The 24,042-nt window shown below is 41.8% G+C and overlaps 2 protein-coding genes across 11 annotated transcripts in view; one reads left to right on the forward strand and one right to left on the reverse strand.

The window, feature by feature from the left end:
* The window catches only part of LOC122405227 (RING finger protein 44), a 41,885-nt gene extending 28,143 nt beyond the window's left edge, over positions 1-13,742 (forward strand). For 7 of the 8 annotated variants that reach the window (XM_043409796.1, XM_043409801.1, XM_043409797.1 and 4 more), the window contains 8 exons: positions 2,215-2,416; positions 2,523-2,610; positions 2,687-2,790; positions 3,436-4,062; positions 4,453-4,650; positions 4,890-5,179; positions 5,259-5,562; positions 6,013-13,742. In XM_043409796.1, coding sequence (XP_043265731.1) covers positions 2,215-2,416; positions 2,523-2,610; positions 2,687-2,790; positions 3,436-4,062; positions 4,453-4,650; positions 4,890-5,179; positions 5,259-5,562; positions 6,013-6,087 — 1,888 coding nt within the window. In that variant the 3' untranslated portion in view covers positions 6,088-13,742. The remainder of the gene's footprint in view (positions 1-2,214; positions 2,417-2,522; positions 2,611-2,686; positions 2,791-3,435; positions 4,063-4,452; positions 4,651-4,889; positions 5,180-5,258; positions 5,563-6,012) is intronic. The other variant, XM_043409803.1, reaches the window with a different exon arrangement.
* A 4,880-nt stretch (positions 13,743-18,622) lies between these two features.
* On the reverse strand, positions 18,623-23,914 carry LOC122405049 (coiled-coil domain-containing protein 186). Of its 3 annotated transcripts, none has more exons than XM_043409523.1 (9): positions 23,515-23,914; positions 21,837-23,406; positions 21,324-21,594; positions 20,843-21,246; positions 20,263-20,783; positions 19,868-20,133; positions 19,749-19,772; positions 19,489-19,638; positions 18,623-19,411 (listed from the first exon to the last, which is right to left on the reverse strand). In XM_043409523.1, exons 1-9 carry the CDS (start codon positions 23,615-23,617, stop codon positions 19,337-19,339), a joined length of 3,384 nt encoding a protein of 1,127 aa, XP_043265458.1. In that variant the 5' UTR covers positions 23,618-23,914; the 3' UTR covers positions 18,623-19,336. The 3 variants fall into 3 exon arrangements, with proteins under 3 accessions (XP_043265458.1, XP_043265456.1, XP_043265459.1); XM_043409521.1 differs by having other exon boundaries at positions 20,245-20,783; XM_043409524.1 differs by lacking the exon at positions 19,749-19,772 and having other exon boundaries at positions 20,245-20,783.
* Between the last annotated feature and the right edge of the window lie 128 nt (positions 23,915-24,042).

The raw sequence follows: 24,042 nt of genomic DNA on the forward strand, positions 1-24,042 counted from the left end.
AAGATGGGTTCTCTTTCGCCATGGCCGCGTAAAATTCGACGAATAGAGAAACGATCGGACGCGAGCGTGTCGCTCGGTGGAGAAGCGAGGGCGAACGGTCGGCGCGAAAGTATTCTGTTAAGTGACGCGTACAGCCTAGCAAGTGTGTATTTAATTTTCAGAGTAACCGACATTGAAGAGTCGACGATTCTAATCGACGATAATAAACGCGCGCAGGGGTGCCCTTGCGATGCACACGTTACGACGCTGCGCGTGCAGATGCCGTATACTTTTGTTTCCGCGCTTGTTGTGCTCGGTCGTGTTCGTCGCATCGTTAAAAAAAACCTCGCGTTCGCTTCCTTCGATTTTTGTTCGCCGAATCCTCGTACCGTTGCCGTCAGCGTGTTTCGTCACCGGAAACGCGCGCGAAACTCGCGTCACGAGTCTTGCTGGTCGCGTTGAAAATTTGACCGTCGTCTATGTTCACGCGATACATAGATAGGCGACGCATTTGCGATACATTTGCATGTGAGACGCAACGTTTAGCTTGCTCGTAAGGCGACACGTTTGTGAAAGTGTATCTGTACATACGATCACGTTGTAAATAGAATAGAACAATACACACGAAGACATATTCACGAATGGCACAGTAAATACAGAGCGAAAAAAGAAAAATATTGTATTCGTGTGTTCGATGACGATCATCCGCGGAATGTAAATTTCAAATTTATTGTCAAGCGAGTCATTGCTGCATGAGACACCATACAGCACGCGACCTTGAAGGTACGACTGAAATCAATAACAACCTTTAGTATATTCGTTAACAGAGTAACTATGATTTTCTTATTCACGAATGCTTGAACGTTTGTTCTGTTCTTTATTCCCCCCTATTCTCTCTGTTCTGTGCGTACCATGTTTACACGTTTCTTCACTGGTTATCTTATTTAGCATTCCAATCGCATAAATATGTTTTTGAATGAGTACACACAATTTTTTCCTTCTACGTCTATATATTTCTGATTGTTCCGTATATTTGATTGTTTCTCGCGTGAAAGAGACCCTTCCTTACCGACCGAGACGTCAACGTTAAAAACACGATACGCGTTACCGATCGATTACCGACAGTCCCGTCAATAGAGTTTTTTCGTACGCATCTATTTATTGTATCGTGAATGATTCGTGTAAACACGACAGGGCCTCGTCATAACGACGGCCACATTTATTCAGCTGCGCGAAGCTAGAAATAATACTGTGCCTCGCTTCGTGACACGGTATCTAATCCAACGGAATGCTTTATCGCACGTTCGGATTTAGTAACGAGTTAAGGATAAGAGAACAGAAATGTCGTCGCCGCGATGATAATTACACTGTATAAGACCGCGGTTCGTAAAGGTGTGTTTATTGCTAACAGTTCTACCGGTATCGTCGAGCCGTTAAACCGGTACTCGGAACACTAATTCTCGAATAGATCGATACACGTCGGAGGTTAAAAGCTGGCGTAGATCGAATTCAGAGAAGAAACGTTTTTTTCGTATCGAGGACCATTTGTACTTACCGATGGAACCGTGCACGAGCCAAACGACTTGTTTCGGTAATTATTCGACAGAGTCCTTCAGCATCGATTTTAATCACGTCGAAATATGTTGTCAGAGACATCCAAAATGACTGTTATGTGTATGTAAGGATATATCTCCGATCGAATGCCTAAGAGAAAAGAATGTTCTTTCCGATCTATCACGCTTACAGTACACGAGGCCTAAGTACGAAACGAAGATACGGAAAGAGATTAAAGAAGAATTAAACGTACGCAGTCGTTCTGCTCGGCTCGTGCACGTCTCGTCGATAGTATAAGTAGACCTTCGTGCGGATTAAGTTATGGTAAAAGTACTTAAAAAATTTGGCGCCTTGCACCATTCTCTACAGTCATACGCTGTTACGTGAAACGATAACTAACCTCAACTGGTAATTGTAATTTTATAAAAATATAAATAATTGTGTGACGAGATGTTTAGATTTCTTTCGAAATTAAATCTACGATTTTTAGCGTAGTCGTTGGACTGAGATTCCAAAACAAAATTGTAGATCTAAAGGGTTTAGGTTAGGAACGTTTTCAATTACGCAATTAACGTTTATCGTCGATTTTGCGAAGAAGGCGCTAGTTACTTTTACCGTAACATAATTTGGGATACCGTGTGGTACCATTATTAACAATTCGATGGTTTTGTACACGTTTAGGGATTGTCCCGGGGTTGGTACGTCTTCTGGACCAAACGGTAAGGAAGTTTCGTATCACGGGAACGTAGGCGGATCCAGCGTGGGGTATAAACCGCCCCCGCAGCACAGTCCACAATCAAGAGGACCACCGGCACATTTTCCACAAGAGTCTGTGGGCCCACCGGCCAATTCTCCGCCATTGCATATCAACATCTGCGGTCAAGTAAGCATTTTATCACGCCTGCTCTCTTTATTTCTTTATTTACCTCGTCAAGGAAACGACGCGTTCCGTCGATTGAGGTTTTTCAAAAATTTATACATTCTCGCAGGAGAACGCGATGCGTGGTCCATTATTGAACATGAGTCCAGGCCTCGGAGCTAGCGGCGTCGATATGGAGTACCGTAGAAGTTCTCAAGGTATATTCGGAGTTTCGAAACCGTCTATCGATCTTTGCTACTTGTACGCGTCCCCTCGTTGCGATCCTCCTGAAAGTAACGACACGTTTTTCAGCCACAAATCAGCTACCTCTGAGTCCTGTACAAATTCAGCCGTCGCCGCCATATTATAGACAGCCTAGTCAAGACGATGGCAGAAAGGTAAATTCTATTTCCGTTAACGTTAACTTTGTCACGTGTACATTTATAAAATTTATAATTTTTTATAAAATTCATAAATCCGTAAGAAATTTACGCTGTTTCAAGTCACGTAGAAAAGGTACAAATCCGTGATAAATTTAATGAGCGTACATCGCACGAGTAACATGCACCAGAACCGATATAGTCCACACTAGCAACACGTACGAAAACCGATATTAGAACCGTAACCGAAATCGATATATTCAATTTACAGGCAGTCTCAAATTTTCAATTATTAATTACAATTTTAATTGTCAATTGCAAACGGACAGAATTAATTGTATCGAGTAATTTATTGTTTAATTGCAATTAAAAAAATTTTTATTCAATTACAATTGAAATTAACCGCTATTAAGTATTACACTATCAAGTTATAACACTATGAGTCGACTGTAAAATTTCCATAATATATTTTATAAAAATCACATAGTTTCCTTATGTTTGAAACTTCATATTTCAAGATTTGGAAGACTGTTGGCAAGAAATTGTACTACAAAAGTTTCTTTTAAATAGTAAATATTGGTCGATGAAAGAACGCCCAAAACATTGATCCTGCGTTGGGGGTTGGTTTGGTTAAACGGGAATTAAGAGTAAATTCTGTTGCAGAGCGAGTCTCCATCCAGGAAACGTCGTCGAATATCGCGCAACGGCGCCGTTTCTGGGATAGAAGTACGGGAGACGACACCACCGTCGCCCACGCCGTCGTTGCATACGACTCTACCGTCTATATCGTCTCTGCCATCCCTGCCGACGCCTCCGCCGTGGGAGTTCTCACCGGCGCCTCAAAGACGATCGCCCCGCAATCATATGTCCACACGCGGCAGCCCGACCATCAGGAGTCGTTATCAGCGTTACACGGATTCTTTCGGGCTGTCTCATCCCTTCCTGCCCGGGCACAATTCCCATCCGACGATTCACAGCTCTCATCACGAGATCCACGGTTCTCACCACAACATTCACAGCTCCCATCACAATCTACACAACTCCCACCACAACATCCATAACGCGCATCAGACGCATCCCCATCATCCAGCGGGCACCGGGCATCATCCCGCCCAAGGGGCGAACGGCCCCGTGGTCGTCGACGTGGGACAAGTCGGTGTTTCCGGTTTGGGTGTTGCCGTTAGCGGGGAACCGCTTTGGCATCCTCCTCCGACGGGCTACAGAATTCCTTGTCAGCTGCACAGCATATACACGCCGCCCTCAGCGCACCCGTTCGCGCACTCGTGTCAGGTAAATACTCGTTCCTCCCGATGCGATCGAACGATTCCACGCTGCGGCATTCGCAGAACTTTGCTCCGCGGAACGCCACTGTTCCGTGAAAAATCATAATCGATAATGAAAAAAAGGACACGAGCAAAAGGAAGAGTAAAAATATTTTGTAATGGAAATGGTAGGCGTGTTCTGGTCATCTAAGAAACCACATGGCGCAATTCAACGATTTTCATTCAATATATTCTGTTAGAACTTTGAGTTAATTTGTAATGATAGTATCGGGTAAATATTTGCCTCCCGGTGTTTGTTGTAATCTAGTTCGACTGCATTTCAACTAGAAAATCATTCCGATGCGCGCGTTCCCGTTGGAGTTTCGACGCGACGCGATAAATGAGTCTGTTTCTTCAGGTCACACATCACAGTCACTATTCACCGACTCATTCGACCCATCCGGGTCACAGTCTAGTTGGTTCGATAGTCGGCGCTGCATCCAGAGGATATCCAACGCCAGCCGGTGGTCCTGTCGCGGCTCTTCATCACGCCCACGCGCCTCCGCCGCCCGTCCATACTACTCATTACACGGCACACCATCAGCTCTCACAGCAGGTACGAGAAGAAACGCCCTATTCAAATTTGAGGAAATCCTGAGTTCAATATTTTTATCAAGACCTCCAAGACTCGAGACATTCAAGATATATTCTAAGCTTTATTGAATCTTCATGGTCTTAAAAACTATAAACATCCCTAGCGATGGTGCCTCTACAAAAGCTCAATCGTCGCCCAAATATGGGTATACTCTCCCTGTATTCTAGCTCGATGATCAACCTCCGCTTTTTCTGTTACAGCGAGAAGTTGAATTAGAGTTAATCGAATCCCATCACCACCACAGAGTCGGGGCTGCCGCGGGTGCCCCATTACCGTTACCGCACTCGTACTCGCCGCCAGCTCTCACTCAAGTCACGACACCACCTCCCATATTCTTATCAGAGACCAGGAACAACCAATTGGAGATGATGCAGGCCAGAACTCGACGCGCGGCGTCCAACGTTCACACGCTCAGACGGCCAAGGTCGAACAGATGGAGAGTCCCGGCACCGATACCGACAACCTATCCAGGATTGTTGCTACACTTCTTGTAAGCGTCGCGAATACGAGACGACGTAGTTCCAAGCGTCTGGTAGTTGCGTAAACCAACGAAATTTTGCAATTCGCAGAGCGATGTTCAGCAACCCGCCATTATCCCCGTACAGCCAAGCGGAGCTGTCGTCGCCCGATTCGGCCACCGAGAATTACGAGGCTCTGCTGTCTTTGGCGGAGAGATTGGGCGAGGCGAAACCACGCGGGCTGACGCGTGCCGAAGTCGAGCAACTGCCTTCGTATAAATTCAACGCCGAGACGCATCAGGGAGACCAGACGAACTGCGTGGTCTGCATGTGCGACTTCGAGGCACTGCAGTCGCTGCGCGTTCTACCCTGCTCCCACGAGTTTCATTCGAAGTGCATCGACAAATGGCTCAAAGTAAGCGACAAACGTACCCGTAATCCATTGGCCAACCGTCAAATTAAGAGACTTAGCTGCCGGAGAAACGTCATTATGGAATAGATTATTTTCTAGAACTGTCGTGTATAGTCAACGAGTAAACCCGAAATCCAAAACATTGTTATTAATTATTTTTCTTTAAACGTTACAGCGATTTTTCGGTACTCGGTTTTGGTATGATTTTATCAAACATGATATTGGTAAAAGAGGTAACACCCCTTTTATGTCTCTGTTCAAAAACGTCTTAAAAATTGTAAATTACGGTAAATGTATCGTTACGGAGATATGACTGAAAAATGCCAATAGTTTATATGTCTGTATAAGTCTTTGGTCTCCTCGGGTAGTTCTGAGGAATTAGAAGGTTGACGGAGGGACTCGCGTTTCGTTGAGTGTTTCAGGCGAATGATTGTTGGTTTTAATCATTTTCAGTCGAACAGAACGTGCCCAATATGCCGCGGGGACGCTGGCGAATACTTTGGGAATAGCGGTACCGGTAGCGACTGACGCCGAGCTGCTCAAGTGCACTAGCGCCAACTGTCGCGGGTCTCAGGGACGCTACTTCGCACGGAGCTTCCAGCCGTCACGCTGCTGGTTTGTGCAAATTTCTGTTGATAAGCGTTTCGCGCCTTTTCTCTAGCCGAGCTGAACCGACCGGAGAAGCGTGTATGTCCGTTCTCGTCAACGATCCGATCTCCCCTCCCCTCCCCCGCCATCGTTCACGAAGAACGGCTACCCCTGTCGTCTGTCTGCGCGTCGACGAGGAATCGGGAAAGAAGCAACAGAGAAACAAGAACAACAACAAAATACAGTCAGGGTATGAGATCATGTCTGGTGCCGAGAAAAGGACCGTAACGATAAATAAAGGTACACGATTTTAAATTAACAGCATGCAAAAAAAAAGAAAAGAATTTGTACAAGGCGGATAACGTTGCTGCGTTTAATTCCATTGTTTTCTCCGAGGAATAGAAAAGTCTGTGAGAAAGAGAGAGTAAGAGAGCGAGATAGTGTGTATGCGTTAACGTTAATAAGCAATCAACCGAGATTCGAGGGGAACGAAGAAAGAAGGCGTCCGAGGAAGATATTTAAAGCCACCATTTACGCATTTCACGTCAGCAATCCGGATTCTGACTTCGTCCCGTTCGTTTGTTTTTTGTTTCACGTAGGCGCTTACGAATTTACGGAATCTAACGCTCGTTTGTTGTTTGTGTTGCTATACTTTTTTATATATAGTATCTCGGGTTTGTGTACATAATTACCTGTATACGCGATTACTATTGCCACTTTCCATTAACGTTCCAAGTTTTTATTATTATTATTATTATTATTATTATTATATATTATATAGTTGTCTTTCAATCCTACCGAATTGTACATACAACTTTGTATAAACACTCCTATATATATACAGTCCTATATGTATACGTGTGCGACATACAACCGATCCTAATGGTAATTCGTTTGGGCGCTTAACCAAATGTAGTGTGTAAATTTCTTCTTCTTCTTCTTTTTTTTTAATTTTCTTTCTCGCGATAAAGGAGAACAACGCGCGTTATGTCGTCGGGTTAAAGAACGATATAAAAAGGTTGGAACTTCCTAAACGAGTGTAAAACAGGCTTTTCGTGTATTTTCGTCTAGACCGGATGATCATAGTTTGTTACGTCGAACATTTGTATGTAAGTTTTTTTTTTGCTATAGCTGCGTTGGGTGCTATAAATGGGTCGAGCAAACGTTGTTGGTTTGTTTCGTCGGCGGTTCAGCGAATGTTTTGTGAAGTTGTCTGGCATCACGAGGTCCGTTTACGAGGATGTTTCGTTCCACCGACGCTATGATTCCGTGGGTTACTTGTTTTCTGTTTTGTTTTCTTTTTCTCAGCTTCGTCGTTTACCGGGAATGAACAATAGGGTAGATAAGTTTTTGAACCGTTACTTAACGCGATCGCACGGTATCCGTAGAAACGTAGACAAAGAAGACGAAACCAACGGATCAAATTCAAGTTCGGATCGTGAGAGAGAGAGCGAGAGAGAGAGCGAGAGAGAGAGAGAGAGAGACAGAGATCAAGCTCATCAGCAATAGTTATTACGCATTAAAAAAAAGCTACGTAATAAAGATACAAAACTGAATAAAAGCAACAAAATAATGAAATGTAAGAATGAAAGATAAGAATACTGCTTCTGTTTCCTGCGTATCTACCTCTAATAGATGAAATGAAACGATTCATATTTTTTTATACACACATCTCATAAACAATAAACGTACGTACGCTAAGAAAACCAAAAAAAAGAAAAAGAAAAAAGAAAATGATCGAAAGGAGAGTGAGAAGGGGGTGGGGAGAACAAAACCGCCGGACAGTGGAAACGAGCAGACCGCGATTTTGGAATTTATTCAATATTTAAATTAACGGTTACGGATTAAGGGTTTAAAAAAGATACATATTTAGAAAGGTCCCTGCGGAGTATACGTTATGTAAAATGGACAACGCCACGTGGAAAGTGGAGAGAAATATATAGGATTTTTCGCTCTTTTGGTTCCTTCGTCCGAAAGTGACGCGTTTTCAACGATTTTTGTTGATCAGGAAATGCTTCCAAGTCGCCGCCCGATTAGCAAATTTGTTATTAAATTTTTTTGGGGAGAAATTCTATGAAAAGAGAGCACCCTTCTGACAAAGAATCTTAATCTTATTTAGTTCGCGAGAACTTCGTTTCTCAATCTCAATTTATCGGTTTGTCGCTTTGAAAACACTTTCTCATACGGAGCAAGACTTACGATCGAACGCGTGAAATTGAATTGTTTCGCAAGGTTTTGCGTTAGTCGGGGCTGATAAACGATGGAAAAATCGCGTGGTTCCTCGTTGAGAAAGAGATTGTGCACAGAAAAGGTGGTACGATTTTACGTAATCGAATGGGGAAAAAAACGAGCGTGACGATGTATGGTCATGTTTGTACCTCCTTGATCTATCCTTCCATTTCTTATTGCGTGCCTTTACTGTACTGACCGAGTGTCGGGAAACGGAGAGCTCGAGCGAAAAGTTTAAAGGGAAAATACGCGCAACTCGGATCTTGTGCGATCATCGAGACGGAGCTGTTCGAGCGACGCAACACATTCGAACGATTGAAGAAAACAATACTTTGCAATTCGTATAACGATTATTTTATTAACGAATATCTTCTGTTTGTTTGCTCGAGCAGCTCCGTGGACGAATGTTTGGAAATTCGTTTGCCACGACGTAATAACGGGAATCTGTATAGGAGCACAAAAGCAAAACCACGCGACTACGTGGCCAGAAAATGTCGCGTTATCGCCGTGCCCACCTGTGTAACTTAGAAACTCATCGAAGATACGAAGTTCGAAACCCAACGAGTCCGATAACGTTATTTTCGAGCGTCCAGAAGCTCTGCATAAATTACAACAACATTGTATAAACTGTGAGTGTCTGCGTGCTCTTGCCAGAGAAGCGCGGACACAAAGTAAGTTCCGTGTCAGGACTTGCAGAGTTTCGAATTTGAAGTTTTCATTCCACAATTTTCGTGAGGATACTCCAGGTAGAACCCCGATCATAGGGAATATAGTCGTTTGATTTTCTATATTTTTACCGCTTATTATATAGTTTAACGTTGTATCCAATGGCGGACAAAAATGTATTGTCCGAATCGTTTGAAACTTCAATGTCTATGTTTTCGTTTAGAATTTCTAAAGGTGGGGCTTTCGAACTATCGTATTAGTACCCCCCGCCCCCCTCGAACTCTTGCAGATCCGTCATTGGTTGCATCTATTAGATTATTAGTTGTCAGTAGTATCTAGCACACGAGCGTTCCACTTGGAGGATCTCACGATCCAGCCATCGATCTATAACAGGTTGACATGGCGCACAGCGATTTACTTGAAAGCGAGACTCGTCCGTGCAACCACATATACGTAAAAACATGTACATTTAAATAGCGACGTACGGGTCTGAAGCTGCGTTTCCACGATAAGCGTCAGATAATGCGAGTTACCCATTGAACGGGTCGAACAGAGGCTACCAGAAGTAAACGATACTGCCTCGCTTCTTGCATCTGCGTTAGGGATACTTGCCACCTCCGTTACTGTAAAAAATACGTATTTATACGTATCCTAAATGAGCGTTAATCCTCGGTTGTTACAAGAAAAATAAAGAACAGGGTGGATCCCTGTTTGATTGCAAGAAGAGAGACAGTAAAATTGCATCGAGTAAAGATTGAACGAGGAATGAAATGTACTGTGCGCGCGAGAGAGGTACCAGGAGCCATGTTCGACCATTTTGTTTCGGTCAGATTGCCTTTCCACACGAAGAATGTCGCGTCGTTCGCTTAACTGCAAACGCAGCCAAACACGGCGTACAACTCGGATCGTTATCTAACACAATATCAAAAACTCATATATGTGTGTATGTGTGTATGCATGCGGGTGTGTATGCGTGAAGGAGGGCAAGAGAAACGGCATCGAAGAGTGCCGGTTTCTCCTAGATGCGTAAGAGAACACATATCACAATTTTTCCATCGTGTCCACGCGTCTCGCACGCTCGCCCTTTTTGTCGCGTTTAGACTCGGGCGGAGAAATAAGGAAAAGGCTCATTTTTTACTAGCTTAAGTCCACGACAGAGTGAAAGAGAGAGTTTTGTCGAAAGGGACGAGCGTTCGATCGGATGGAGCCAATACCGAAGAAGATCGACACGAGCATCGTCGGTGTCCAAACAACGACAAATCGTGACCATTTTCTTTTTTACTAAAACCGTTTCCGGGTGAAATGTAACGGCGTTCTTGAGCGAATGATGTGAAAATTGATTTTTAAGTCGTCGAGGAGGAAGCGAATTGCTTCGAGATCGTCGATGCCCGTTGTTGGTTTTACAATTCATACACATCTTTCTCGGGTCTTCGATTACCTAAGACGGCGACTAATACTATTTAGGGCTTACGGGCGCAAATATGTGACCTTTTGGCAAATCGTTCCAATGTTTAATTGGATCTACCAATAATTTTATCAACGTTGCAGTTGGTTTCATCGCGAGTCTCGTGACGCAACGATATTATAGCACGATATTGTATGGTAGTATATAGTAACGTATGGTTCCGACTATTGTATATGATGAAGTACGATACTATACGACGATATATGCGTAGCACATGATATTATATGATTAACGTACGACGATCTATGATACTGTATTCTACTAGATAGTGCTGTACAACGATAGACGACGTAGTATCGATGCTTCGTCAGACCCTCGACGAAGCCACCCGCAACGCGGTCAATCCGTCGTGTAAGCATCGAACAGAATGAAAAAAAAAAATTCGAATCGCGTAAAAAACGATAGTCTGTCTTCTACGTTCGAAAATGTCGATTTTCGGCTCGGGTGACCTTCACGCTCATCCAACGCTCCGTCCCTCGATACGTTTAGACTAAGGTAGCATAATTTACCCGTAACGCCGTACCTTAAGCACACCCCGAAGCCTAGTGTACCAGTCGCAGCAGAAAAAACGCGATCGATTCCTGGAACGTTCCCGTTCTCGCGCAACGAACCGCGCCACGACCACAGAAATCGGTCGTTTTTCCCCCCGAATCATACGTTCGAGGAACCGATCGCGCTAAAACAGTACCAAAACTAATTGTTCCGACGTGTGAGTTCGCGCGAGTTGCTTCTAGACGTAAAAAGATAAGCCCCGTGTAATTTGTACATAGGAAAGTAACCGTGTATCCGTTTGTATACACCACTGTACACACATACGCAATATACGTATGCACGTATATACACGCAATTTAACCAACTAACCGAGACGACGCGAAAGTGTGTTTGATTTTCGATCACTCGGGGCGGAGGAAAAGGTGGTTGCCCCGCAAGTATAATATTGAACTTGCGCGTTAACTTGGCTGTCGTGGCGCGGCGCCGCGACGTTGAGGCCAGCTGCGCGTTAAACTGATTTATGCACATCGAAGGCCGTTGCTGAAGTATTCATCTTCTAAAAGCCCCGACGAACAACGCGGACGCGCCAAACGTATAAAGGCCTTGCTAAAATAACGATGATACCTTGGCCAGGTCTTTCGACCTTTAAGCTTTCACCGAGCGTGCGTGGAAAAACAGTCGGAAAATTATTTCATACGAGTCTCTCCGACGGTGGAATAAAATTTGTTGAGTTTCCAGTCTTCGCGATTAGAGCTATCTTCCTATTTATTTATCTGCTGGAGATAACAGGGGGTAAAGACTTATTTGGCTCTGGTTTCTAAAATGTAAGGCATTATTTAAATTTGTTAAAAATTATAAATACTCTTCTGTTAAAAAATTTCCACCTTCAATTTGCGTTGTTAGAAAAACTAGAGCCAACATTTTAATTCCGTGTAACAGAGACTAGAATTGATCGCTCGGACGAAGCCCAGTGTAATTAGTCGTTGAACACGCCCTGAATCGGGACGAGCGTAACAATTTCGGGCCTGAGAAGCGTGGTTTTTCGTTTGAAATTTTTATCCGTAGTTTGTCGGCGATGTAAATTTCGAAATGTCTGGGCAACAGCAATAAATCAAACACGGTTCGCGAGACAGAAACAATAGCGTGGAAGCAATAGGGACGTCGAAGTGTGTGTTTCGAGACCGCGATAAAGAAGCACCGATTCTCGGCTGGATCGCTTTGTTCCGAAGACGGGCGAAATTTCGAACAGCATAGGAATTCAAATTCGAATCGTCGAGTGAAGTATTTCACGTTGAACGAACGAACGAAGCTTCGCCCGTCTCCGGTTTCACCCGACGCACACAAGTACAAGCTCCGCCCCCCTATCGCCATTAGTTTTACGTACGCGATTCGTTCGCTCGCGCGCGAAGAAAATAAAGAAACGGTAAACAGTATTCCCCATAGCCGGAGCGGTGCTTTCTTATCGCGGTGACTTTTTTTTTTTTTTTGCTCAGCGTTGTCTATGTTGGCGGACCTGCGTCGAAGTCGTGCACCGTTATCTCCGCCACCCGAGACGAAACGTTTCGAAACGAACGGCCATAGTGGAAAGGATCGGCGAACAGAGCGAAAATTAGGACGCGAGAGAACGTCTTGCGGTTACGAGACGTCCACGAGCGTACATTTCGGGACAGCCATAATTCGTCGGGGAGTTACAGGATTCTCATCGGTTTTCGATTTGTTCTTCTTGTCAAGGTCACCTTGCAATTACTACGCCAAGAGAAAGAAACGCGTTCCCATTTAAGACACGCGACCTCGATTTTTTTTACGATACATATATATATATATATATAAAATAACGTGCATTGTTTTTGGTCGTAAGCGTGAACGAGATACGTGAAACAAACGGTTCGCATCCAAGCTCTTCTGTTCCGCGAAATATCGAAAACCGAGAACGGTTTCCATGTAACTTTTCTCCGTCGAATTATCGCGTTACTTGAAAAATGGTGAAACGCAGTTGCTGAAACCTTGTACTACATGGTTTTGTCCTCCCCAATTGTTTATCTGTTCTTTTTATTTTCCTCTCTCTCTCGTCGGCGTGGCCAACGTAGGTTGATGCCGTTAGGGGAAAAAATTAAATTAGCGTTAATGTCGTCGGGATCGTAGACGCCTGTGTACTCGGCAGCCAACTTCTCTAGCGATTTTCTACTTTGTAGTATGAATTTGTGTCGCTGCCACCGCCGCTGCTGCTGCTGCTGCTGATACCACTATTTTCGTTAATATACCGGAAATGCGTTGGACGTTTTTTTATACACGCTCGATTTAACGTTTTTTAGTTGTATTACGATATTTAATTTGTTTGTTAGTTATTGTTGTTATTATTATTATTGTATCATTACCATTATTATTATGTTATTATTAACGTACGATGACATTGGTTCATTAAGTTTATCAATAATTAGATTGTAATCGCTAATATCGGGAACACTTTGTTAACCACCAAAACGATACGAGTTTCTGTGTACCGGGGAGACGTTTCGATCGTTTTGAAACGAACAATGGCAAAACATCGATGCGCGTCTCCGTGGAAAGCAAACCATTGTACAGACGCGAAGATAACGATGCCAAACATTATATATTATTAATACCGACACTACTGCTACTACTGCTACTACTACTACTACTACCGCTGCGATTATTCTCATTATCCTTATTATTATTTTTATCGCTATTATTAATATTATCACGATTATTATTATTATTATTAATGAAATATTATCAATCATTATTATTCTCAGATTACATGATTTTTTTTCACGTTACACACAGAATTTCTTTTCAGTTCATCTTCATTTGTCGGCTCGTCCTTAACGTCTCGTGCAGTTTCCATGAATCGTTAAACCGCGATCGTAATCGATTTTGTCAACCGTGTGCTCGCTACGTGTATACACGCGGCTTGCAAACGATCAGATCCTCTTTTTATTTTTTTATTTTTTTTTTTTGCTCTCTCTCTCTCCGGAGTGTACGAAGCCCCGGTCGATACACAGAACACGCGTGATGTAGAGACGCAATTGAGCGCGTTTCCTTTCTGCATGTTTTGGTCGACGCTACACGAGCGTGCAACGTCGCGTCGTGTTTGTAGTCGACATGCTCCCTATTCGTTTCATGTTTTAGTTAGCGAGCGCCGGGACCAAGCTTTATCGACTCATCGGTAGGCTAAATTCGCGTGGGTTCGTTTTCGTTGGTTCTCGTATTTAGCGGCGAGAACTTCGAATCTTATTGCGCGACGCAACATCGATTCGAAGTCGTTTGAAAATGATTCTGTCACGAAATTCTCGAAAGTCTCGATCGTCTTGGAAATCTTAAATCGTTTAGTCAACGAATGTTCAACACAAATTCATTGTCACAAAGAAAATGTGAAAAGTTACGGTTACCACAAATACATCGAAGGTTTTCAAGACTCTCGAGGCTTCGAATCGGATCCGACGTAATTCGAGTTTTCCGCCGTTTTGTAGACGCGAGGCGTTCCAAATCACATCGCTTACTCATATTCCATTGAACACGGTCGAGCACCGCGGTAACTCATTATCGATCGCGACATTATCGATCGATCCGCTGCCGTGGTAACGGGGGGCCCCTCTCGATCGTGTCGCAGAATCCCGTAATACAGCGCGCCACGACTAAAGGGAGTTAGCCTCTAATTTGCGACGACGATGCTATTCCGATCGACAGGATCCCCGATGTGCTCTCGACACCCTCGGTGCTCGCAACGAGGGTCACAAGAGGAATGGGAGAAAAGGGGGGGAAGAAAGAAAGTAGAAAAAAGAGAACGAGGAGAAATCGCGTACAAAAGATGGGGGTAATCCGCGAGGGTCTGACCGACGCGATAGAATTCGAGCCGCTTTAAAGCGAGATATGCCCATATCTCGGGATCCGTGGCACACTCGAAACTCCCTATCCCCTTTAATATGCTCGACAGATACACTGTCGCGCTGACAGCTCCTCTTTAATGGAAACCCCTCTGGCTGCTAGAATTTATAGGGGGGTGGGACGTGGGCTTTAGAACATAAACCCTCTTCCACCCTGTTCTCTGTGTCTCTCGCTCTGCTTCCCCGTCCGTAGGTTAGGTTCCTTCGTTTCTATTCGCGTTTCTCGTTCCTTCGTTCCGCTGTTTCTCCGTTTCTGTTTACGTTTTATCTTTCGCTTTCGGTGTTCCCTATACTCGGACGTTTCTTCTCCATCTGTTCTAACCTGTCAAATTCCGCCAACCTCGCTTTCCTTTTCTAGTCTTTTCACCGTTAAGCATTATTCCCCTCGATTCCCCCCCTCCCTGGTTCCCCTCCAACGTTTCCCATTGTCCTCCACGCTTTCATTTTTTGTCCTCGCGTTTTCGCTGTTCCCGTTGCATTCTGTTCGGGCAACGTTTCTCTTTTTTCGCCTCGTTTTGACCTCTACGGTCCTCTTCCGTTTCCCCGCGTCTCTCGTCCCCGCCTCTTTCCTGCTTCTCTTAAACCATGGTAGCTAAACGTGTTCCCTTTGGCTACGTGTCTCCTCTACAGTTCCCCTCCACCTGCCCTGGCTCTCTCCCTCTTGGTGGTTCGCAACTTTGATCTAACTGGGCAGAGTTAACGCAGGAACGGGCAACGGGAACGAACAGGCTACAGCAACGGCGGGGTCGAAATCAATTCGCCGGGCAAAATTAACGGGCTCAAGGACCGCGGAGCATCGAGGGTGGTGAATTCACGTGCCTCGAAATGTAGCGTCCCGACGATTAGACGCGCCGTGCTACGCTGGGCGTCGCTTAAAAACTTCTCGGTACGTACGTTTTAAACGTGCGTACACCGTGAACACCATCTCGGCTTTCGAACGATGAAACGCGTGCCATTAACCCTTTCGCTGCGAGCACGTTTGTACAGGTTTCGCGATTCGAAAACGACGCAACGCATTTACGATTCTAAAATAATTTCTATGGGTAGAAATGATGTGTTCGATGTGCGAGGGTTAATGTCATTCTATCAATCGAAAGCCTCGTTTCAACCTTGTATCTGTGACGATCGAAGAACAACGGCGACCGAAAGATTTATGTATTTTTTTCTCCCGTTAGCAGCCGAAATGGAAATTTGCAATTCTATCGGGTGAACGCCAAGGAGTAGCGTGTCACGCCCAAGAGCGGATCGATGCGCGAAAGCCTGCTTCCGTCGTACGAGGGTATACGCATTCGCTTCACCCTGGTCAATTCAGAGACTTTTCTGCGGAAGTGCACGATCAGTACGAGACATTTTCGATCGGATGCCCGTTACAGTTTAATCTCGATTATTCGTTCTAGAAAGCACGAACCTGTCGAGAAAAAACACGAATGTAATCGTTCGAAACACGAACTAGAAACCTAGCATAACCTCTTAACCTTCCATGTACGACGTCCGTACTATGTAGCAATCGAGAAACCTTTGTTAATCGTCGACACCTAACCGTGTACTTCTATATTTACGAATCAAATTTAATAAATTCAAATATCGCTAAAATTTTAATTACAAGTTCAATCGTATCGCTTGAGATTGGAAATTTCGTCGTATTTGAGAGGTTAATACGCTTATCTCTTCGACTGTTGGGACTTATATTTTAATTTCCATACATTTTATATTTTTAACGCCAGATTTATTGTGTTCACATAGCAAGTATAACCCGTCAGTCGACACGAACGATCGAGATTTTACTGTGTAGAAAATTACTCGCGTAGTACTATCATTTTGGGTCTTTTAACGGTAGCCTACAGAATGTAGAACGTTGCACCGTAGTCGGCCCGTTTGGAACCTTTCAAATCATGTCTGAACCGTCGAAAATAAGAGATAATAAGATGTCCTGCTTCCGGTGGGGCACTCTGTATAAAGAATTTACGTAGAACGTTGTCAAGGCGATAAGTTTTGAGGGGAAAAAAACCAGAAAGAAAAAGTATTTGTTGATCTCGGTGCAAATGTATACTGCTTGGGTTTTACGTAAACATCTGACACTAAGAGGATGACAAGCAATCAAATATATTGTATGTAGCAAGAAATAGCATCGATGATAGCAGTTACGATATTTTTATAGTACGATAACGTTGTATCTTTGTTCGATGCGGAATGTCGACGGAGTCTGAGTTTCTGTTGCAACGTGGTTAGTATTGTATAATTGCTAATATTATCAGTGACGCCATGAAGGATGTAGAAAGTACCGAACCTTTCAAGATGTCGAGGTTTCGCTAAATTCTAGAAGGTGGGAGGATCGATAACGAAAATTCTAGCGCCTATCGAGCATCGCAAGAAGCCAAGAGATTATTTTGAAATTACACCCGTGAATGGAAATAGCAAGATCAAAAAGTTTATTTTTCACCCCTCGCAATTAACCGACGCCATTGGAAATCAGGATCGATCACAAAGTTCTAATACTACTTTAATACCTCACGAGAGTCGAAGAAACACATAGCTGTTGTTAGTAATTGTCGGGGCAAACGAAGCAACCGTCGTTGTTATATATTCGTATTACCTTTACAAAATCGTCGCTTGAGGTTGCCCTAATTGCGAAACAATCGGTGATCCCTTCTGAAGAGATGAAACTTAGGACGTAAGTTCATGTACATGTGTATACCATGATACGATGTACAAAAAGCAATATCCACACTATATATATATACACACACACGCATACATGTACACGGTACAAAGTACACAGGCACATATACGTACACACGAGATACGTAAAAAGTACACATACCTAACTTTCGACTAAATCGCAGTTTATCGTAATATTTGCCCACTCGATTGTAAATTTCGGTAGTACACGTGCTTTGTAAGATTGTAAGTGATGTGCATATGTATATACAGGGTGAAGAAAAAAAAAAGAAAAAAAAAGTAAGAAGAGAACGACGAACAAAAACGTTTAGAACAAAATTATTGTCCGGTGGAATAATGTGTCTTATATATGGCAAATAGCGAGAAATCGATATTTCTCACGAGAACTCGAAGATCGATTGCGAATAATAGGTGTGTTCCTCTTATTAGATGGAGTAAAAGTGTAATAGTTTCATAATTACCTGACAACAAAAATACAAAAGGAATATAGGTCACAGAGTCACGAGGTCTGCTTTGTCTTGTTATAATCAAATACTTTATATTATGTAGTACAGGTTGTCATTAAACGTGTGAACAAACCTATATCATTAAAATCTTTTCAATTACTAAAATTATTGCATAAAATAATTCGTCTTTAAGTATCGTGCATTCTTCGTCACGTTTGTTCTTCGTATTTCTCCGCACTTCGTTTTATCGAACAACGATGAATATCGTTTACCCATAAACGGACGACACCACGCGGTAAGTAAAATAAAATTCTCTACTAATTTTATAAAACGAAAATGTTAATTTTCGAGTTAGCAAAGTCCAGAGATTCTTTTGCAATATTTTATATATTAGGATAAAATTTTGTTTTTCTTTACAGTGATTTACAATGTTTATATTACGCGTTGATATACACAGATTCCAATTTCATACATTTTGGTATATACTTCTGTTAATTATCTGTTGTATGTACACGAAATTAATGGAATATCATCAAGACCCTTGAAATTCTTTTGTTTCGTATATTACAAAATTTTCATATATAGATGGCATGGAATGTTCCTTTAAAATTAAACTGCAAACTTGCTAATTAAAACAACAAATAATCGGTGGTAATTAAATATAAAAAAATAAGTATGTTTATTGTAAACTTTGGATGCGTAGCAAATATATTTTGTAGTTACATTTAACTCTTTGATAAAACAACAAATTCAACAAATTATTCCGTTTAAGTAGCATAATTTTTGACTAGACACCATAGACCTGTTCTTTCGGTACTGAAATATAATCTGTATATTATTTTACAGTTTTGATAAAAAGTATAATTCGTAAATGTAAATAAACAACGTAAAAGAATGTATAAAAAGAAAACATAGTGTTCGTACTTAAATCACTTGAAAAGTGTAACAAATTAAACGTAAGCTCTCGGCACAAGGTTATACAGTGACCAACACTATTTGCTTACAGCAATAAACTATATAGAGATAGGCATAAAATTATACCTAAATATTATTGAATGAAAAATATACATAGTTTTATTGACATTAAAATAAAATATAGCATTCTTGAGGCGACGATTTAGTACGTTCATCCGAACGAAAATGTACTTTCTTTCGTGTATTCAATATACGAGTTTAAAACTGATATTAGTATCTTGTGTACCACAAATCTCTTAAATAATATGTCTATATTCGCATTTTTAATACATACGCGTGTTATCCCGTTATTTTTACAGGGCAAGTACAAGTATATCGTTCCGACATACTTTTTAATTTGCAATTTTCCTTTGCTGAGTTTGCATTGTTAACCTTGCTATTTCATCGCCCAAAGTATCGATGTTATCCTGCAAAAAACAATGTTAAAACTTCGTATTATCTTTGATTGTTATTATCGAGAACTTCCCTATAAATAAATCTTTACCTTCAAAGTGATATTCTTGAATAGCGCGTCTTCGAGTACTGCTTGCAGCTTTTGATTTATTTCTAATGATAATTCCAACGTCATATTATCGTCTGAAACTCGTTGGTTGTAAACCGAGGCCATTATTCCTCCGTGTCTTGCTAATTCAGCCTGCGGTTAAACAATCGTTAGAACCGGATAGCCAATTAACATAAAATTTCACTTAGAGACTAATCTAATTCTTCGCGAGATAAGACTTGAGCTTTTATTGCTAAACTTACTGCATTTCTTCTGCTTTTGATATGCTTGTGCGTATAGAAAGCAAAATATAATATCGTTAATGATATTAAATACTTGGCGCGACCAGCACAACATTTCGTGTTTTGAAATTAAAATTTACCTTGTATCTGTCCCGTTCGTTGCTACCCATGGCACCGGAATTCTCGTGTAAAATGTACGTTTGTATAATCTTCGTTTTTTTCTGCAACTCTTCGACCAGAGATCGGGAATGTTCTTCGAAAAAATCTAGTTTCTCAGCTTTCTTAGCATTATCCTCTTGCAGCTTTATGATACGGTCTATTAGAGTTTGTTTACTAGGTTCCATAGATTGGACGCTTTGGTCACCGTTGATACTATTATCGGATAAGGCACCATTTAAAGTATCTCCTAAAAACATACGTAAGGTATAAATAAAACAGAAACAAGAGAAAGAAATGTATAAAAGTAACTGAAATTTAAATTGAATAATAAGCGACAAAATAATTATGCTTAAAAAACCTGTATTAAGTGATATACTTGATCCAGTTCTGGACGCGACGCCAAGCGAATTGTAAGGCGAGGATGTTTCGAAAACTTCTAGTTTCTTTCGGCACTGTTGCAGTTCTCGCGTCATCTCCTTCATACTTATTTGCTGCTTCCTTTTCAGCACAGCATTCTCGCCTTGACTATCCTCCAATTTCTGAGAAAGATTTTGCGCCACTTGCGTCTGTTCAGCGAGATGTTTGGCGAGGATCTCGCATTCTTCGCTTCTTATTTTCTGTTCCTTTGCAAGACTCTCCTCCAGCTTCTTAACTTTGTTAATCAGATAACTTATGCGTTCGTGCAGCGGTCCGTGCTCTTCTTCCAAACGTTTCACTTTCGCTTCGATGGCTGTGAATTCCGATTGGAGTCGTACATTTTTGTCCGTCAACTTCTGCGTGAAATCTAACATATCAGCTTCCTTCTCGCGACACGCGGACATATCGCTTTGTAGTTCCTCGTTGGCCGCGCGCAACTGGCTCATTTCCGCTTCCGTCGACTCCAAGCATTGGTCCTTACTGAACGAAACAGACAAAGTAATAAAAGACGTAATCGCGATCTTAAGTGTAATACTTACTGTCGTAACTGTACTTTTAACGTTTCCAACTCGGACACTTTACCGAGCAATTCTTTCGTTTCTTTCTGATATTGGTCTGCCATCATTTTCAAATTGTTCAAATTGCTCTCGTGACTCAAACGACTTTTCTCAGCATCCTGTATCTTTAGAGTAAGTGTATTGTTTTCCTCGATCAACACTTGCTGCCTGTTCTTCAACGTCTCTACTTCCTTTTGTAATCGTAGCCTCAACATTTCTTTATCTTCTGTAACGTGTTTTTCTAATATCAGGCGTGCCTGTTGCTCTTTTAATTGTTTGTCCAAAGTGAAAGCTTTGTTCTCCTCCGATTGTTGGAACTGACGCATCGATTCCTGCGTCTCTTTGCGTATCTGATCGCACTCCTCCTTCATCTCGCTGATTCTGGTCTAAAAACAAGACAAAAATAATATAATTTACATGCAATCCTTGGCCAGAGAAAATATTTTTATTCAAGTATCATTACTGTGGCCTTGTCCAATTTTTGCTGAGTATCCTTCTGCAAGTCCATTTCTGTTTTAAGTTTGTTCTGAGTCCATTTCAACTTGATGTCCCTCATATTTACATCTTCTTTCAATCTTTCAACCTCTTTCTGGAGTTCAGTCACCTCGCGACATTTCCCGTCCAAAATATGACATATCCTTGTTCGTTCTGTTTGCATTTCTCGTAGTTTGTTCTGAAGCAATTCCTGTTGTTTTCCACTTTCTTTTGCTTTGCGCTCCGCATACTCTCTTGCCCTAATTACCATGCAGTACAAGATTAAAATTAGTATATTCTTAATTGTAAAATATACTTGTGTACACTGCTGTACAAAGTCTGTACGATAGTCTTCTTGGAATCATTTCAAAGGCTGAACCTTCTACTTAAATAAACCCAAGAAGATTATAATTAGAATAATCCAAAGATTAACAACGTCTCGACCAAATGTAATATTTATCAACAGCAGTGTACATATTTCTGCGCCAAAATCTTAGGATACCTTTGAGTATCTATCAATTGCTTTTCGCTAACTGCATATTTCATTACCATGCTTTCTCTTTCTTTGTTAGCGGCATTATATTCCCTTTTAAGCGTTTCCTGCGTCCCTAACGACGTGTGCAATTCAAACGTAAGCCTGTTTATTGTTTTCTCCAATGTTTCAATTTGCAAGGAATAGATCTCCCCCTTATTTTCTGCTTCTAACGCTCGATTTCTTTCTTCCACGTACTCAACTTTCTCTTGAAATTTCAAATACTTTGCTTTCAAATCCGCGTAGTCTTTTAACAAAGTGAGATACGCCGGGTGTTCTAGCAAACTCTGTTTAAAATTTTCGGAAGAGTTATTGTTACCCTCCAAATGTAATATCACGGAATCGATATCAGTACAGTTCCCGTTTGCTTCCGTGCAGAGTTCAGTATCGTTTCCTTGATTACTTTGATCAATAATCGAGCGAGTTTCAACCTGCGTCGTGTTATTTTGTACATAATCATTGTTCTGATCGTTTCTCGCAGCATCGACGCACATTTCTCCGTTTGTATTTGCCGCGAAAGTAGTTCTATTTTCACACTCTCTCGTACATTCATTTCTTTTCTCCATTAAGTCTGATTCTGTCGAAGAAGCTTTCGCGCTACAAGACTCTTCCGCGTATCTTCTGTCGTTATAATTATCTATAGATTTCATCATTGAATTATATTTTACAGTCAAGTGTTGCGGCAACAATGCCTTCTCCATTATATTTGTCGACTTTTCCGTAATGAAATTTAAGAAGTTTCGACTCTTGTTCAAAAACTGAGCATTGGACTGCATTATATTAATTGGATTTGTTGGCAGTGGAATTTTAACCAGTTTGCTGTCGTCGGCCAAAGTCGGTCGAGCTGTCGCATTGCCCTGTGACCTGGTATTTCCAACGGATTGAAATTTTCGTTCTTCATTGTTACAAACTCTTTCGTGCTTTGTTACATTTTTCGAGGCATTTGCCGGGTCGTCAGTTTCCATCAATTTTTCATTCACGTTAGAACTCTCTACGACATTTTCTACCGTTCCGATAACATTTTGAACTTCGCAATTTTTACGCTGCTCCTCGATAACATTTTCCTCCGAAGATTCTTCTCGACAAGCGTCCATATATAATTTAGTACTGAAAAGCGTTTCTTCGTCGTCGTTACATACTGTTTTTAATTCCTTCTGCCCGTCCGATGCCAAAGATTGTCTAATACTGTTAGAAACGTTATCTAACTGCGCGCATAAGAATGAATCGGATGACACAGACAAGTGTAATCTGACATCATCGTAGGAAGATGATTTGCAAAGAGACTTCCCTTGCGGAATGTCTGCGTCGTTGGACGATACTTGATAATTTAAAAACCCATCCGACAAATCGTTTAAAGAAGTAGAACTTTTAATAGGCAAAATAATACTGTTTCTTTCTATCGAAGAATGAGATTCGTTTTTCTCATCGTTGTTCAATAATACTGAATCCGTTTCAGTTTGAGCGACTGGTTTCTGTTTCTCCTGAATGAACGTCACATCGTTGCTAATTTTCGTGCCACGTTGGATCAGGGAATCGTTAACTAAAAAATAAGGAATATTAATCCTATTAATATAACAATACTGATCGTTTCTATCGAACGACTTTTCAAACATTTCGGATACGTTTTAACGAAACATTCAACTCGTACCTTCCGTAAGCGAAACATCTGTTACTACGTTGGAATCAACTTGATCGAGATGTTCTGAAAACGTTTCATCTTTCAAGCGCAATTCTGACGTCCCTTCGTCCATCTCACAAAGTCCAAATTCCACTTCGCGGGGATCAACCTGACCCTATTTCATGTTTTCCAGTGAAAGTCATTGGTGTCGATGAAGTTTGTTGACTCGTAACAAACCCACGTTTATGATACCGGATGACATTCACGAAAACAAAAATGAAAATCATGGAGAATAACCTAAAATCGAAGAAACTTCAGCTGTCATAATTCATGTTTTTTCTAACCGTTGCTGCGAACATGATTGCTTTTATTGCTTAGTCCGAAAACATTGGTCAAGAATTCAGCTGATAGAAGAGTATCTTTGCATGTGTGTCTGTGATTTGATTGGAACGATACGTGTTCCACCAATTAGAAATCGGGATGCACTTGACTATAGTGAAAGAAGGATAGGTGGACCGATTGCATCCCTAGTAGGGATTCCCTACTCCAAAGATCTTA

This window comes from Colletes gigas, unplaced genomic scaffold (genome assembly GCF_013123115.1).
Source record: "Colletes gigas isolate AHSC1104 unplaced genomic scaffold, ASM1312311v1 Colletes_gigas_Sc00004, whole genome shotgun sequence".
Lineage (NCBI taxonomy): Eukaryota > Metazoa > Arthropoda > Insecta > Hymenoptera > Colletidae > Colletes > Colletes gigas.

Excerpts from the sequence above, each read along its gene's own strand:
- LOC122405049 (XM_043409521.1), bottom strand. The coding sequence starts at position 23,617 with ATGGACGAAGGGACGTCAGAATTGCGCTTGAAAGATGAAACGTTTTCA. Across the intron at positions 21,595-21,836 it reads CAATTGATAGATACTCAAAG|GGCAAGAGAGTATGCGGAGC; the intron begins GTATCCTAAGAT and ends CATGGTAATTAG. Across the intron at positions 19,412-19,488 it reads TCAAGAATATCACTTTGAAG|GATAACATCGATACTTTGGG; the intron begins GTAAAGATTTAT and ends TGTTTTTTGCAG.